Source organism: Ranitomeya imitator, chromosome 6, assembly GCF_032444005.1.
Source record: "Ranitomeya imitator isolate aRanImi1 chromosome 6, aRanImi1.pri, whole genome shotgun sequence".
Taxonomy (NCBI): Eukaryota; Metazoa; Chordata; class Amphibia; order Anura; family Dendrobatidae; genus Ranitomeya; species Ranitomeya imitator.
The window spans coordinates 149083326-149100638 of NC_091287.1; the positions used below are offsets into that span (position 1 = coordinate 149083326).

A 17313-nucleotide genomic window follows, 5' to 3' on the forward strand; every position below is an offset into this window, starting at 1 on the left:
AGGTTGTACAAGTCACAGGAGCCAATGCGCCTAGAATTTTTGGCCTCACTTTTAGCTTTCTGGGTTGTTTTCACATGGCTATTAAAAAAAAAAAATACATTATATGCCCTGAAGTTGTACACCTGGATCATTTCCGTTTCTCAAGGGCTCAGTTTTTTTATTCAGTAGAAAGCAAAGCAAACTGGAATTTTGTCTTCAGTGGTCCTTAATGCTTAGATCTGTTATGAGCAGCACGGTGGCTCAGTGGTTAGCACTGCAGCAAAGGGATCCCACCAGGGACAACATCTGCAAGGAGTTTGTATGCTCTCCCCTTGTTTGCGTAGGGAATATAGATTGTGAGCCCCATTGAGGACAGTGATGATAATGTCTGTAAAGTTCTGCTGAATATGACAGCACCATATAAGCAAGGCATAATAAAAATAGAAGGATTATCTGACTTTTATAGATGTTTTAAAAACATCTGATGGTATGTGAAATAAAAAAATACACTACTCACCTATTCTTTTCCCTGGTCATCCAGCCTTAACCCTATGGCAGTGCTCCCAGTCTTTGACTGCAGCAGTCTCATACTGGTGGCTTGCAATCTTTGGAGGTGGTGGCCACCTCCTGTATTCCTGCTATCATCTCTCCCATTGCTGAATGGTGATGCCAATAGTATGCAAACATGTGTTGTTCAGCTATGTTTTAGAAGATGAAAACGTCTGATAACCCGTTTAGGCAAAAAGTGTATACCGTATATGTTTTGCCTAAATGTTACAAACGTTTATTATCTTGTTTGCTCAGCAGAACAAGCCAACAAGTGAGTCTGCAGTGAGCAGCACAGGGGATCCAATGCACAATAAGCGGTCCAAAATCAAGCCGGAGGACGAGCTGCCAAGTCCTGTTGCAGGGAGCATACAGGTAACATCTCTACTTCTCTTTATAATCTTCATGTATCAAGATCCATAACTTTTCTGTCTTTCCTTTTTCTGTAACTAAGCTCCAAATATCCACTGTATCCCCACATAGTCATGTGGCCCCTGTAGCCCCCCAACCCTCTGAACATGGTAATGATGGCATATGTGTGGTTACTTATATATAGATTCTGTGCCAGTGAAGTGTAGGAACAGGGAGCGGCGCAACTCTGGGTCCCCGATTCATCAGCCGCATCAGACAAGTATTGCGTACCCTATTGATAGTATATAAATGACCGAGACCCCCTTTTAACTTTATTGTGTTCTTAAAAACCAGTTCAATATGACAGTTTGGCCCTCAGACTAGAAACAGTTTTGCACCTCTGCCATAGTGGCGTCTAATAGCAGCCAGAATCTCCGCATGAAGATAACAAGAGTTCTCTGTAGAAAGAAAATAATAAAGTGATTACTCTTCAGGAGTTCACCACTCCTCTGCTTTTTGGATGCCGGGGAACAGGGTGCTCTTTGAAGATTGACAGTTCAGACCAGCAGCATGATCATGGTGCTGTAATGAACTGAGCGCTCTCCAAGGCTGCTAGCTAAGGCATAGGACAAGGCTAGGGAAATGAAGCGATCTGGTCACCTTAAGAGTGTCACGGGCTCCTTTCCTATGTAACCAGCCTCTCTGAGAAGGCAGTATGCTCAGTAGCCTTGGTGTAACATTAAAAAGCCCCCCATACTTGAGAGAGGTAAATTACAAAGTTGCTTGTTTTTAGCACTTTGCAATTTTAACTGTTTAAGAGAAAACACTTTTAAGATTAATGATCAGCTGAAGACTATTGTGGAGGTCCTGTCCCGTAGGCTAATAGGCTTGTCTATTGTTTTCTCCCTATTGTTGCATTCATACTATCATTATTATTTATTATTATAGCGCCATTTGTTCCATGGCGCTTTACATGTGAGGAGGGGTATACATAATAAAAAACAAGTACAGTAATCTTAAACAATACAAGTCACGACTTGTACAGAAGGAGAGAGGACCCTGCCCGCGAGGGCTCACAATCATAAATAGATTGTACCATAAATGTCTACGTGTATGTTTCTTGTGATAAACTACAATTTTTCATCTCTATGAATATAAGTAAATGCTGTATCTAGCTAGATCTCTACCGGCTCGCTAAAGTGAGCTGAGTATTTAGCGCAATTAGGCAGATCTCTGTCTTTCCATCTCACCCCCCCTGGTAATTTAACATTCCCATCTTTTAACTCTGTGTCTAGGATCAGCCAGATGGAATGACTCTGGTGAAAGAAGAAGGGGACAAAGATGAAAGTAAGCAAGAGCCTGAAGTAGTCTACGAGACAAACTGCCATTGGGAAGCCTGCTCCAGAGAGTTTGACACACAAGAACAGCTAGTGCATGTAAGTTAATGGAATTCAGGAACTGGGGTTTGAAAGCTATGTGACCTTTCTCCACAGAGGTCAGGGTCTTTGACCCCGTGCTGAGTCAAGTTTCTTAGCCAGCAGCATTGCATGCCGGAGAGGACTTTATGAGTTTCAAAGAATAAAGGGAAGTCTTAGCTGTGGTGCTTGACCTGTTCAGTCAGCTAAAGCTTACTGCAAAATTCAATAAAGTCTTCAGCAGCGAGTGTAATGGCTCTGATCTTGTAAGCCAGCAAACATTATTTTTTTCTGTAGGAGACTTTGATATTTATTGAGTAATAGTAAGCTGAACATGAATTAATACTAACCTGAAGCCAGGACTCCTTCTATAAACCAAAGCGTCTTTTTCTCTTCACAAATGTAATACGTTATTAGTTTTGTTAAAAGAAGACTGTGCGCTTCAGGCTGAAAATGATTGTTGACCCTCACATCCTTTGGACCACCGCTCAGCTCAATGCCGGAGACTGTCTTCTTCATCCTCCAGCACAGGGGAGGGAGATGTACCTCTAATATTCATTGGGAAATTATGCAAAGGAAGAACTGGAGGCGTTTAGTGCAGAAATGCAAACATATTACAGAGAATATTTAGCTTAGTGCTGCATGTGATGATGATAATAATATAATGGTAGTTATTACAGTGTTTAAGTAAAGGGAATCTCACACCAGGATAGGATTTTACCACCTAATCTGACAGCAGTGTAATGTAGAGAGATGGAGACTCTGATTGCAGAGATTTGTCATTTGCTGGTCTATTTGCTGTAGTTTTGATAAAAATCCTATCTATTAGCAAATTATTTAGAATTGAAAGTCCTCGGTGGTTGATATATATCTTTCCTGTGTCTATTAGCAAGAGATTATAAGTAAAAGACTAGTAAGCCTTCTTCTATGTAGTCCTCCATATTCATGAGCTCTATATAACCACAACCCCATTACTAATTCATAGATTTCTGCCTATACACAGTGTACATAGAAAGCTGCCAATCATTGGTGGTATTATACGGAGCTCAGCATTCAGAGAACTGCTAGATCTGCATCAGATAAAACAGTGATTTTTATCAAACTGCAACAAACAGCCCAGTAAGTGATACATCGCTGGACTCAGGATCTCTGCCCAGATATCATGCTGCTTTAAGATGGGGTAGTAAAATCTTTGTGACAAATTCCTTTTAAAAGGGTTGTTCACATTTTTTTTTTCAAAGGGCAAGAAAAGTAATTTAATAATAAAACAAGACACACTCACCTACTCTGACACAGGCGGCTCCATTATTCTTCAACAGGATATGGGGCGATGATGTCTCATTCCAAGGTTACCTCACAGACGATGCCTGTGATTGACCCCAGCGGTCAGGTGACTGGAATAGGATATCATCAGATGTGCCTCAGATTTTGATTTTAAAACATCACTCCAGCAGTTTCTATACTGTGCCGCTAGAGTGGTGCTTTAAAAGTAATTCACCTGCCCTCAGTCATATACTCACCTTATGGTGTTTTCATCTATTTTCACCACTGCTCCGGTCCGTGTCCAACGAAAAGTGACTTTCAATACAAGTCAATGAGAGCCTCGTTCTGGCTGTCACAGACTTGCATCGAGATGGCACAGCAGGACCGGTGTGGCACCATAAAATAGTGAAGAGGCCGGAGGGTGAGTATATGACTGGGGGCTGGGGCTTACATTTAGGCTGTGTGCACACGTTGCGGTTTTTTCACGTTTTTTCGTTATAAAAACGCATAAAAAATGCATACATTATGCATCCTATTATTTAGAATGCCTTATGCAATTTTTGTCCACATGATGCATTTTTTTTCAGTAAAAAAGGCAGCATGTTCATTAATTTTGCGGATTTTTGGGGTTTTTCCCGCTATTTTAATGCATTGGGAAGATCTGGAAAAAAAGCGTCAAAAATGAGCAAAATACGCATCAAAAACGCGCAAAAAAAACGCGAAAAAAACACGTGGATTTCTTGCAGAAAATGTCCGGTTTTGCTCAGGAAATTTCTGCAAGAAATCCTAAATGTGTGCACATAGCCTTAAAGCGCCACTCCAGCACTGCACAAAATCATATCGCTGGAGTGGTACTTGAAATATTACCTGTCGCAGGTCAAATGTGGGTTGTTCTTGCTCATATTTTATTCCTTCATCTCCCCTTAGTATAATGGTTTTTTTTTATTTCTCTTTATATCCGCCATACAGTTTCAGGGTCTTTATTATGAGATCATAGCTTACAAGATTCTCATGGGCTTGTATTTAAGCTGCTCTGCATTATTGCCCTGTGAGCCATGCATATTGCTAAAGACCATAAATATTAAGAATAATAATAATAAATTAATTAATTAATTTGAAGCATCAAATAAAAAAGGTCCATATCTCTGGACCCATATGGGATGGATTAGAAAAAAAAGCAGAACAAAACAAAACAGAGCAGCAGGAATAAAATAAGAATGAAAAACTGCCCATTTTTGACTTGGAAATAGGTCCTTTTTAAAAAGCTTCCCAGTTTTCCTCAAAAACAATATTGTCTGTTTTTCCACAAATTATTCCACAGCTGTCTATGGGCAGTGTGTTATATTGCAGCTCAGCCTTATGGCTATAGTGACTTTGGACAGGTGATTTGCGGTTTCTAGATACTCAAAAACTTTTTTTTTAAGTTCAGAACAATCTTTAATGTGGATGTAATGCTAGGATGTGTATCATTATTGTATGTGTGGTTCACTTCTCACCATATCTACTATATAATTGTCTAAGGGTCACTTCCGTCTGTCCTTCTGTCTGTCTGTCTGTCTTTCTGTCATGGTTATTCATTCGCTGATTGGTCTCGCCAGCTGCCTGTCATGGCTGCCGCGACCAATCAGCGACGGGCACAGTCCGGAAGAAAATGGCGCTCCTTACTCCCCGCAGTCAGTGCCTGTCGCCCGCATACTCTCCTCCGGTCACCGCTAACACAGGGTTAATGCCGGCGGTAATGGACTGCGTTATGCCGCGGGTAACGCACTTCATTACCGCCGCTATTAACCCTATGTGTCCCCAAATTTTTACTATTGACGCTGCCTATGCGGCATCAATAGTAAAAAATGTAATGTTAAAAATAATAATAAAAAAAACCCTGCTATACTCACCCTCTGTAGTCTGCTGAGCCGCTCGCGCCGGCCGCCATCTTCCGTTGCAGGTTCCGGTGGCAAAGATGGTATGGCAGAAGGACCTGCCATGACGTCACGGTCATGTGACCGCGACGTCATCACAGGTCCTGCACTCATACCAACCCTGGGACCGGAAGCTGCCATGGACTACAATGGGCCCTCGGAAAGGTGAGTATATGTGTGTTTTTTTTTACCTGTGACAAATGTGGCTGGGCAATATACTACGTACCTGGGCAATATACTACGTGACTGGCCAATATACTACGTGGCTCTGTGCTGTATACTACTTCGCTGTGCAATATAGTACGTGGCTCTGTGCTGTATACTACGTCACTGGGCAATATACTACGTGGTTGGCCAATATACTACGTCACTGGGCAATATACTACGTGACTGGGCAATATACTACGTGACTGGGCAATATACTACGTGGTTGGGCAATATACTACATAGCTGGGCAATATACTACGTGGGCTGTGCAATATACTACGTGGACATGCATATTCTAGAATACCCGATGCGTTAGAATCGGGCCACCATCTAGTAATGAGATAAAGACCCTTAGCAGTTCCACCATCATAAATTCAGATCTGAGTGTCTGAATTAATAGTATGGTTATGCAACTTGGTGTGACCAGGGTAACCTTGTTTAATACTGCAGGTTAGGTATAGACATGCTATTTTTATAGAAGCCACTTTACGAAGGGAGATCTGAGACCAAAATTGAAAAATACCTTTCAACTGTTAATATAGTGAAGCTTTCATGATACATTAATCGGCAGACAAGATGTTTTAAACCATCCTTACTCCCTGTCTTATTTACAGCGCCTATCCATCGTCACCACCACATCCAGTTAATAGCAGGATTCATGGTTCTCCATGGTTGTCTATCTAGTGTGTGACAGTACAGGCTTCCTACTATACAAGTCACTATCTATAATTGATATCCTTCCATGGAATGGGGCAGCAGAGTTTTACTGAGCAGTTTTAAATCCTGCCTCTTGTCCTGACTTGGATGTGAAACGAGAAGCAGGAATCAGAAGCTTCTTTTTATTAACCTGGTGAAGACACAAACTGTTTAATATAACAACCAAGGAATAGGCATTGTGCGAATACATGACAGACAATGCAGGAGCGGACACAGACAGGAGAGGGCCCTTGTGCAAAATTGTAGTCCAATATTTCATCATACTGCACCCCTTTATTTGTCTCTGACCAAAGCTGCTAAGAGCTGCAGAAGTGGCAGTGAGCCCCTTTACCTGTCGGGCACCTTAACGAATGGTACTGTATGTCCATCTTAGACAAAACTTAAACAACTTACTACCCTCCTATCTACCAATATGTGCCATTTCTCAGTAATCTCTTCAGAGACAAGAATACTAAAGGTACTGTCACACTAGACGATATCGCTAGCGATCCGTGACGTTGCAGCGTCCTCGCTAGCGATATTGTCCAGTGTGACAGGCAGCAGCGATCAGGCCCCTGCTGTGCTGTCGCTGGTCGGGGAAGAAAGTCCAGAACTTTATTTCGTCGCTGGACTCCCCGTAGACATCGCTGAATCGGCGTGTGTGACACCGATTCAGCGATGTCTTTGCTGGTAACCAGGGTAAACATCGGGTAACTAAGCGCAGGGCCGCGCTTAGTAACCCGATGTTTACCCTGGTTACCATCCTAAAAGTAAAAAAACAAACACTACATACTTACCTACAGCCGTCTGTCCTCCAGCGCTGTGCTCTGCTCTCCTCCTGCTCTGGCTGTGAGCGTCGGTCAGCCGGAAAGCAGAGCGGTGACGTCACCGCTCTGCTTTCTGGCTGCCCGGCGCTCACAGCCAGACCAGCGAAGCAGAGCGCCGAGGACAGACAGCGGTAGGTAAGTATGTAGTGTTTGGTTTTTTTTACTTTTTAGGATGGTAACCAGGGTAAACATCGGGTTACTAAGCGCGGCCCTGCGCTTAGTTACCCGATGTTTACCCTGGTTACCGGGGACCTCGGGATCGTTGGTCGCTGGAGAGCGGTCTGTGTGACAGCTCTCCAGCGACCAAACAGCGACGCTGCAGCGATCCGGATCGTTGTCGGTATCGCTGCAGCTTCGCTATGTGTGACGGTACCTTTAAAGGGAACTTGTCAGCATGATTGTTCACAGTATCCTACAGACAGTGTCTGGTCGGCACCATTATACTGATTAAAATGATACCTTGGGTGATGAAATCTGTCTTGTGGTTGTTGTTTAATCTTTATTTTCAGTTTTCTGTTAATGAGATTCTCGTGCTCCAGGGCGGCCTGTGTGGGGCTTCATGCAGTGCTTTGCTTACATATTCATACTTATAGGCTTATGACAGCTCAGTGATCCTTCCGCGATCAGCCTCCTATTTACATACTGCACATAATATTGTGGGGTTAGAAAAAAAATTTATGTAAGCAAACCACCACATGAAGATCCCCCCACAGGCCGCCCCTGGAGCACGAGCATTAACTGAAAACTGCAAATAAAAATTAAACAACAACCACAAGACGGATTTCATCAACCCAGGTATCATTTTAATTAGTATAACAGTGCCAACCTGACAGTTTCTGTAGTTTACTTAACACGATCCTGCTGACAGGTTCACTTTAAACGCTAGTGCCAGCTATTTAGGATTGCTACTTCCAATAGGTGGCACTAGAGTTCTAGTCCTCTTCCTCTCTGGAGACACAATTTGCATATTTCATTTCCCAGAAAAGCATTTATTGATTTTATCATATGGAAGGAATTATTTCATGATACAAAAAATATATAGATGAGAATAATCCTGGCTGGTTACGTTATAAAAAACCTTCACTTAGTGCACAGACAAGCGAATGACTAAAGGCCCCTTCACATTAAGCGACGCTGCAGCGATACCGACAACGATCCGGATCGCTGCAGCGTCGCTGTTTGGTCGCTGGAGAGCTGTCACACAGACAGCTCTCCAGCGACCAACGATCCCGAGGTCCCCGGGTAACCAGGGTAAACATCGGGTTACTAAGCGCAGGGCCGCGCTTAGTAACCCGATGTTTACCCTGGTTACCAGCGTAAAAGTAAAAAAAAAAAAAACAGTACATACTTACCTACCGCTGTCTGTCCCCGGCGCTCTGCTTCTCTGCACTCCTCCTGTACTGGCTGTGAGCACAGCGGCCGGAAAGCAGAGCGGTGACGTCACCGCTCTGCTTTCCGGCTGACCGACGCTCACAGCCAGAGCAGGAGGAGTGCAGAGCACAGCGCCGGGGACAGACAGCGGTAGGTAAGTATGTACTGTTTTTTTTTTTTTTACTTTTACGCTGGTAACCAGGGTAAACATCGGGTTACTAAGCGCGGCCCTGCGCTTAGTTACCCGATGTTTACCCTGGTTACCAGTGAAGACATCGCTGGATCGGTGTCACACACGCCGATCCAGCGATGTCCACGGGAGATCCAGCGACGAAATAAAGTTCTGGACTTTGTTCAGCGACCAACGATCTCCCAGCAGGGGCCTGATCGTTGGTCGCTGTCACACAGAACGATATCCTTAACGATATCGTTGCTACGTCACAAAAAGCAACGATATCGTTAACGATATCGTCTAGTGTGAAGGTACCTTTAGGAAGCAGTAAAAATCCCCTAATCAGAAAGGCAGTGCTGTGTGTAGTGAAGACTCTGTAGATATTTGTTACCATTTCTGTGGCGTTTAATTTATGAAGTGTTGGTCATACATTGACTTCTCACTGGCTTTGAAACAAGGTCAAAAGACAGTTGGGCTCCATTAATCTTCCTCTTGTTTTCTAGACAGGTTTAGTGTGTTGTGTTAATTCAGTGTCCTAGTTGTTACATACAATTGATATTCGCCGTTTTCTTCACTGAGCGGACCTGTAGGTAATTATCGAAAGTCATCTGTAAAAGTTTATGTTCTTAGGCAGTTGCCCCATGTTAGCCCCAATATTCCTCTTACTTTTTTTTTACTAGGAAGGAAGCAGAATGTTTCCACTGCTCAATCTTCTTTTTTTAAGAGATTTCTCTGTTTCAAAAGCAAAGCCCTCTAATGTGAGCACAATATCAGTTACAGAGCTGGGGTGCATGAGGCGATTACCTCTGTTTGCCTCCTAATTCATATTGAAGTTTAAATACTGAGGGTTTTTTTATGTGGGATTCTATACAGATATAAAAAAGAAAATGTGGAATGCTTGAACAGGCTCCATATGTACAGAGGTCACATTTCTTAGAAGCACTGTTTAAGTGAGATTGTGAGTGATTCATTAAGGTGCTTACATCACAAATCTGGAGTAAACACCTCAGGAAGTTGCAATACTTTTGTGCAACTCGACAGTTGCACAAAAATATTGTGACTTTTGGTGTTCCCACACCAGTTATGGCCGACTACGTCAACATGGGCATAAAAAGAATGTGACATGATCATGCCCGCCCATCAAATTCATCATCAGTTTATACTGTCAGTTGGGGCTGATGGACCCCCTTTTAACAATTATTTAACTGGTCATTATTAGGGAATAGTCAAACAGACGTTTAACTTGGATTAGGGAGAATCCCAACCTAATGCTCGGATAGGCAGTAGGACTTCTCAAGTATTTCTATGCAGCTATCATAATCAGGCTGGGAAAGCCACCGGCCAGTCCAAGCATTGTCTTATGTTCCTTGTCCCAAGTTACACAGACGTCTGACTTTTCCCTTAAGTCCGGGGTCATACTTGCGTGTGCAGTGCGAGGAACTTGCAAAAGTCTCTGGCATCAATACCCGGCACTGCCGCCGGCACTCGGGACCGGAGCGTTCAGCTGCATAGAAATACATGCAGCCGCACACTCCGGTCCTGAGTGCCGGTGGCAGTGCCGGGTATTGATGCCAGAGACTCGTGCGAGTTTCTCGCATTGCACACGCAAGTGGGACACCGGCCTAAGGTAGATTACATGGTTTTGGGGCCTTCAGAGAACCTTTCTTCCTTGGAGAGTTATTAGAATGCTCAGTCAGTAACATTGCCGTGTAGAAGCCGTGCAGCCAAGAAACACTTCATAAAACTGTAAAAACCTATGATAAAACATGGGGGCCAACAAGACAATGTAAAGGCACCCTTAATAATTCTCCTGCAGGGAAGAAAAGTAGAGCTCTGTAGACTACCTCTGTGTATTTCTAATTATTTGCGCCTGGTGCAGCTATTTGTACACCGGTCAGGTGTCTGCGTGCCTGATCCGCACAGTATAGGGTCAGTGTCTGCATTTTCCGTCATATAGTCAGCTGTGGTGTAGGTATGGGACGAGCGTATCACCAGGCCTAGGCTTGCAGTTCTTAAAGAAAGATAAGTATTCAAGCTGAAAATGAAACAAAGCTCTGACTGTATTCCTCCTTGTGTTTAGCAGAGATAAACTTCACTGGAGTCTCAGTGCTGCTCCTGGCAGAAGCTTTAATTGGTAAAATGCAGATTTTTTTTTTGATCAGGAGAGGATTACTCTTCTTATCAGTATAAAGCATCTTATTTGAAGATGAAAAGGCTTCGCTGAATCACAGATGCCAACATTGTTGCAAGGCGCTGTGGCGACTGACATCTCAAATGGAACAGTGATTTATTAGTCTGTATTGGCCAGCCTAGCCTAAGTAATCTAGTAAAGGTCCTGCTGATTTGCAAATTTTTCTAAGCGAAATGCTTTTTATATACAATTCCCTGGTAATATTTCCTAAACTGACAGCATTTAGAATAAATAATACACAGAGAATTGAAAAGTGTGCCGAGAATTGCTAAGCACATTTTTAGGATGTGATCGCCAGTCAGTGCTTCTTCAAATCTATCTTGGTGGTTCTTTTTTGGCATTGTCTGATAAGCTGGCGAAGGAAAGATTAATAACAGTGCCTTGTTGCTATCAGTAGCGTCTTGTCGATTCCCTGTAAGAGGCCTGTCTGCTCAGCATGGAAATTATTGATTAAATAAGAAGTGTCATTAGGTTGTGAGTAGATCCATAATCACAAAAAGCAGCGGACAGTAAGACGCGGTGCCATGAATCAAACCTTCTTCCCAACTCGTTTATATTGCTGTGACATCCACACCTATTAGGGACATCCATTTCGTATATACATGCCAGCCAAGGAAGAACAACACTCAAACTAAGCAGCAATATATGACAGAGACAAAGCCACATCCGGGGAGAAGGACAGAGGGTGGCAGTAATTTGTTTGGAGGATTGCCCACTAAGAACGGACTATATTGATCACAGAGGAAGCTAGATAGCTCTGACTCTTGTAGTCCTTTTTTTAATTGGTCTCACTTCACTTGTGATGGGGAGGAGAACACATATCATCTTTTGGAAGGAAATCATGTTGCGGTATTTGTGAGCATGCTCGGGTCAGGGTTCCAGCTGAGCATTTCATCTCGGCATGTAAATTGGAATGCAGGATTTATAAATAACTAAAAAATGTTGCTAAGAAAAAGTGGTGGATGCCGTGTAATAGAACCCTGACTGGGAAGTTTAGCAATAGATGGTATGACATGTCTCATAACTTCAGCTGAAAGCCCCATCTACAAATTGTCTCCATTGCTGAAAACCATCATGAATCTCCTCTTTTACATACTGTATAGCCAGTGGAGATGAAAAGCATTGTCAATAACCCATAATGCAGCTTTTGTTGTGGGATAGGCCAGTGTCTTATTTCCTCTCAATATTACGGAAATAGGATGCGACTCTGATGATGAGATGTTGTAAAGCAGGAGTGCCCAACCTTTCTGATCCAAGGGCCACATTGTCATATTGAACGACTTCCAAGGTCTGCAGTAAATAGGAATATCACCTTTTCAGATATTTACGGCCTATCAAAAGTATATGCCATATTGTCTAAGAGAAGCAAGTTCAACTACCAGGGCTCCTGCATATCTGGGGAATGAGGGTGCTCTTTTCCCCCCAATCAGTACTCTGGAGAGGAGGACACCCTGCACACATGTAATGAAGACTGTGGGTGTTGTAGTAGCTGGCCGCATTTCACAGTTCTCTTAAAGTGATTGTTCTGTCTTCTGAATTCCTACAGTTTGTGCACCTCATGATGTTAGGATTAGTAAGTGTCGCTGGTGGGAGCTTAAAGTCATGTCACCGCAAGTATGTGATTTGCATACATCCAGTCACATAAGAACTAGACTAATACAAGTGAATTGACTGAGCCCAAGCACGTCTAGTCGAAATGTGGCCAGACGAATGCAAATAATATAGTTGCAGTCATGTGACCGACCTCTCTCGCCTGCACTTCTGGAGAATCCTGACAGCATGTGGTGTAAGAATTCAGAAGTCTAAAATCACATAGAGCGACTTCAGACTTTCATTGGAAGACCTGCATCCCCTTTAACCCCTTCATGACCTTGGGATTTTTCGTTTTTCCGTGTTCGTTTTTCACTCCCCTCCTTCCCAGAGCCATAACTTTTTTATTTTTCCGTCAATTTGGCCATGTGAGGGCTTATTTTTTGCAGGACGAGTTGTACATTTGAACGACATCACTGGTTTTAGCATGTCGTGTACTAGAAAACGGGAAAAAAATTCCAAGTGCGGTGAAATTGCAAAAAAAGTGCAATCCCACACTTTTTTTTTGTTTGGCTTTTTTGCTAGGTTCACTAAATGCTAAAACTGACCTGATATTATGATTCTCCAGGTCAGTACGAGTTCATAGACACCTAACATGACTAGGTTATTTTTTACCTAAGTGGTGAAAAAAAATTCCAAACTTTGCTAAAAAAAAAAAAAAAAAAATGCGCCATTTTCCGATACCGGTAGCGTCTCCATTTTTCGTGATCTGGGGTCGGTTGAGGGCTTATTTTTTGCGTGCCGAGATGACGTTTTTAATGATAGCATTTCGGTGCAGATACGTTCTTTTGATCGCCCGTTATTGCATTTTAATGCAATGTCGCAGCAACCAAAAAAACGTAATTCTGGCGTTTTGAATTTTTTTCCCGCTACGCTGTTTAGCGATCAGGTTAATGCTTTTTTTTAGTTGATAGATCGGGCGATTCTGAGCGCGGCGATACCAAATATGCGTAAATTTTATATTTTTTTATTGATTTATTTGATTGGGGCGAAAGGGGGGTGGTTTAAACTTTTATATTTTTTTTATTTTTTTAACATTTTTTTCAACTTTTTTTTTTAACTTTTGCCATGCTTCAATAGCCTCCATGGGAGGCTAGAAGCAGGCACAGCACGATCGCCTCTGCTACATAGCAGCGATCTGCTGATCGCTGCTATGTAGCAGAAATGGAGGTGTGCTGTGAGCGCCGACCACAGGGTGGCGCTCACAGCCACCAGCGATCAGTAACCATAGAGGTCTCAAGGACCTCTATGGTTACAATGGAGACGCATCGCCGACCCCCGATCATGTGACGGGGGTCGGCGATGACGTCATTTCCGGCCGCCCGGCCGGAAGCGGTATTTAAATGCCGCTGTCTGCGTTTGACAGCGGCATTTAACTAGTTAATAGGTGCGGGCAGATCGCGATTCTGCCCGTGCCTATTACGGGCACATGTCAGCTGTTTAAAACAGCTGACATGTCCCGGCTTTGATGCGGGCTCACCGCGGAGCCCTGCATCAAAGCAGGGGATCTGACCTCGGACGTACTATCCCGTCCGAGGTCAGATAGGGGTTAAAATTGAATAGTAAGAGCTGCACGCTTTATCTAACCTATGCCTTTTTGGAGTGCTAAACAGGGGTAAAAGAACCCTTGTCTCCTGATGTATGGGGGACCCATGTATGGTTACACAATGCTCTATTCATACTTGACCATTAATTCTCCTGAGCAATCTGCTACTCTTCTTTCCTCAGACATGGAAACAACTTTATACAGAAGGTTGAGAGTCGCACTAAATGGCATGGTGGGCTGCATGTCACCCCTTGGCCGCATGCTGTGCACCCCTACGTTAAAGCCTGCAGTAAATGGGTAGAGCCCTTTATGAGCCACAAATACTTGTGCCAATTGGTGTCTTAACTACTCGATCATGAAGTCTTCCCCCTTCTGGTAAGAAATAGCAGAAACCATCTTCTACTATATAATTGTCTAAGGGTCACTTCCATCTTTCTGCCTGTCTGTCTTTCTTTCTGTCTGTCGCGGATATTCATTGGTCGTGGCCAGCCATTGGGCGTAGACAAAAGGGCGGGGAGGCCAGGAAGTATGCAGAGTGAGTCCCCGCCCACTCCTTACAGGTCTGACCAGAAGCGCTGCAAAGGGGCGGAGTCACCATAAGGAGGGCGGAGCCGGCCGGGACCATGGGCGCTGTTGGGCCTACCGCGGCCAAAAGCCGGGGACAAAATTAGCGGCCGCGGGTCACGGCCAGCCAGCGAGCGGAGACAAAAGGGCAGGGGAGGCCAGGAAGTATGCAGAGCGAGCCCTCGCCCACTTTGTACAGGCCCAGCCAGAAGCGCTGCAAAGGGGGCGGAGTCGCCGTGAGGAAGGCGGAGCCAGCCGGGACCATGGGCGCTGTTGGGCCTACTGTGGCCAAAAGCCGGGAACTAAATTAGCGGCCGCGGTCAATGATGATGGCCGCGACAGCAGGAAACAGCGCAGCACATGCGGCGGTGACAGCTGCGGACGGAAGGTGAGTGTATACTACGTGGCTGTGCAATATACTCCGTAGGCTGTGCAATATACTCCGTGGCCTGTGCTATATACTATGTGGCTGGGCGATATACTCTGTGGGTTGTGCTCCTTACTATGTGGGCTCTGCACTATACTCTGTGGCCTGTGCTATATACTACGTGGGCTGTGCAATATACAGGTCCTTCTCAAAAAATTAGCATATAGTGTTAAATTTCATTATTTACCATAATGTAATGATTACAATTAAACTTTCATATATTATAGATTCATTATCCACCAACTGAAATTTGTCAGGTCTTTTATTGTTTTATTCCTGATGATTTTGGCATACAACTCCTGATAACCCAAAAAACCTGTCTCAATAAATTAGCATATCAAGAAAAGGTTCTCTAAACGACCTATTACCCTAATCTTCTGAATCAACTAATTAACTCTAAACACATGCAAAAGATACCTGAGGCTTTTATAAACTCCCTGCCTGGTTCATTACTCAAAACCCCCATCATGGGTAAGACTAGCGACCTGACAGATGTCAAGAAGGCCATCATTGACACCCTCAAGCAAGAGGGTAAGACCCAGAAAGAAATTTCTCAACAAATAGGCTCTTCCCAGAGTGCTGTATCAAGGCACCTCAATGGTAAGTCTGTTGGAAGGAAACAATGTGGCAGAAAACGCTGTACAACGAGAAGAGGAGACCGGACCCTGAGGAAGATTGTGGAGAAGGACCGATTCCAGACCTTGGGGAACCTGAGGAAGCAGTGGACTGAGTCTGGTGTGGAAACATCCAGAGCCACCGTGCACAGGCGTGTGCAGGAAATGGGCTACAGGTGCCGCATTCCCCAGGTAAAGCCACTTTTGAACCATAAACAGCGGCAGAGGCGCCTGACCTGGGCTACAGAGAAGCAGCACTGGACTGTTGCTAAGTGGTCCCAAGTACTTTTTTCTGATGAAAGCAAATTTTGCATGTCATTCGGAAATCAAGGTGCCAGAGTCTGGAGGAAGACTGGGGAGAAGGAAATGCCAAAATGCCTGAAGTCCAGTGTCAAGTACCCACAGTCAGTGATGGTGTGGGGTGCCATGTCAGCTGCTGGTGTTGGTCCACTGTGTTTCATCAAGGGCAGGGTCAATGCAGCTAGCTATCAGGAGATTTTGGAGCACTTCATGCTTCCATCGGCTGAAATGCTTTATGGAGATGAAGATTTCATTTTTCAGCACGACCTGGCACCTGCTCACAGTGCCAAAACCACTGGTAAATGGTTTACTGACCATGGTATTACTGTGCTCAATTGGCCTGCCCACTCTCCTGACCTGAACCCCATAGAGAATCTGTGGGATATTGTGAAGAGAAAGTTGAGAGACGCAAGACCCAACACTCTGGATGAGCTTAAGGCCGCTATTGAAGCATCCTGGGCCTCCATAACATCTCAGCAGTGTCACAGGCTGATTGCCTCCATGCCACGCCGCATTGAAGCAGTCATTTCTGCCAAAGGATTCCCGACCAAGTATTGAGTGCATAACTGAACATTATTATTTGTTGGTTTTTTTGTTTGTTATTAAAAAACACTTTTATTTGATTGGATGGGTGAAATATGCTAATTTATTGAGACAGGTTTTTTGGGTTATCAGGAGTTGTATGCCAAAATCATCAGTATTAAAACAATAAAAGACCTGACAAATTTCAGTTGGTGGATAATGAATCTATAATATATGAAAGTTTAATTGTAATCATTACATTATGGTAAATAATGAAATTTAACACTATATGCTAATTTTTTGAGAAGGACCTGTATACTACTTGGCTGTGCAATATACTACGTGACTGGTCAATATTCTACGTCGCGGGCAATATACTACGTGGCTGGGCAATATACTACGTGGCTGGGCAATATACTACGTGGACATGCATATTCTAGAATACCCGATGCGTATGAATCGGGCCACCATCTAGTTATCTATATACTAGATTCTAGTATATAGATAATCAGCCAGTTGGAGCCACCAACTCAATGTGGCTGCTAATGACAATGCTGAGAGGAGCAAAAATGTCATTTTTAATTATTCCCTTCAAACTTCTCGTATATCTTGACAATGGCCTGATGGGATCAAGGAGCCGCAGATACAGATTTCTGAGCTATCACACCGGGCCTGTATAGACTTCACTCTTATCTTCTGTTGTCTACTAAACCAATTTAGAAGGGTATTCTGAGATACTGAATGTTCTTAGGGTACCGTCACACTATAACATTTCGATCGCTACGACGGTACGATTCGTGACGTTCCAGCGATATC

At 43.7% G+C, this 17313-nt stretch overlaps 1 protein-coding gene across 4 annotated transcripts in view; it reads left to right on the forward strand.

The window, feature by feature from the left end:
* Positions 1-17313, forward strand: part of GLI3 (GLI family zinc finger 3) — a 315931-nt gene that overhangs the window by 246510 nt on the left and 52108 nt on the right. For 2 of the 4 annotated variants that reach the window (XM_069730204.1, XM_069730205.1), the window contains exons 9-10: positions 784-900; positions 2172-2312. In XM_069730204.1, coding sequence (XP_069586305.1) covers positions 784-900; positions 2172-2312 — 258 coding nt within the window. The remainder of the gene's footprint in view (positions 1-783; positions 901-2171; positions 2313-17313) is intronic. The other 2 variants (XM_069730206.1, XM_069730208.1) reach the window with 1 other exon arrangement.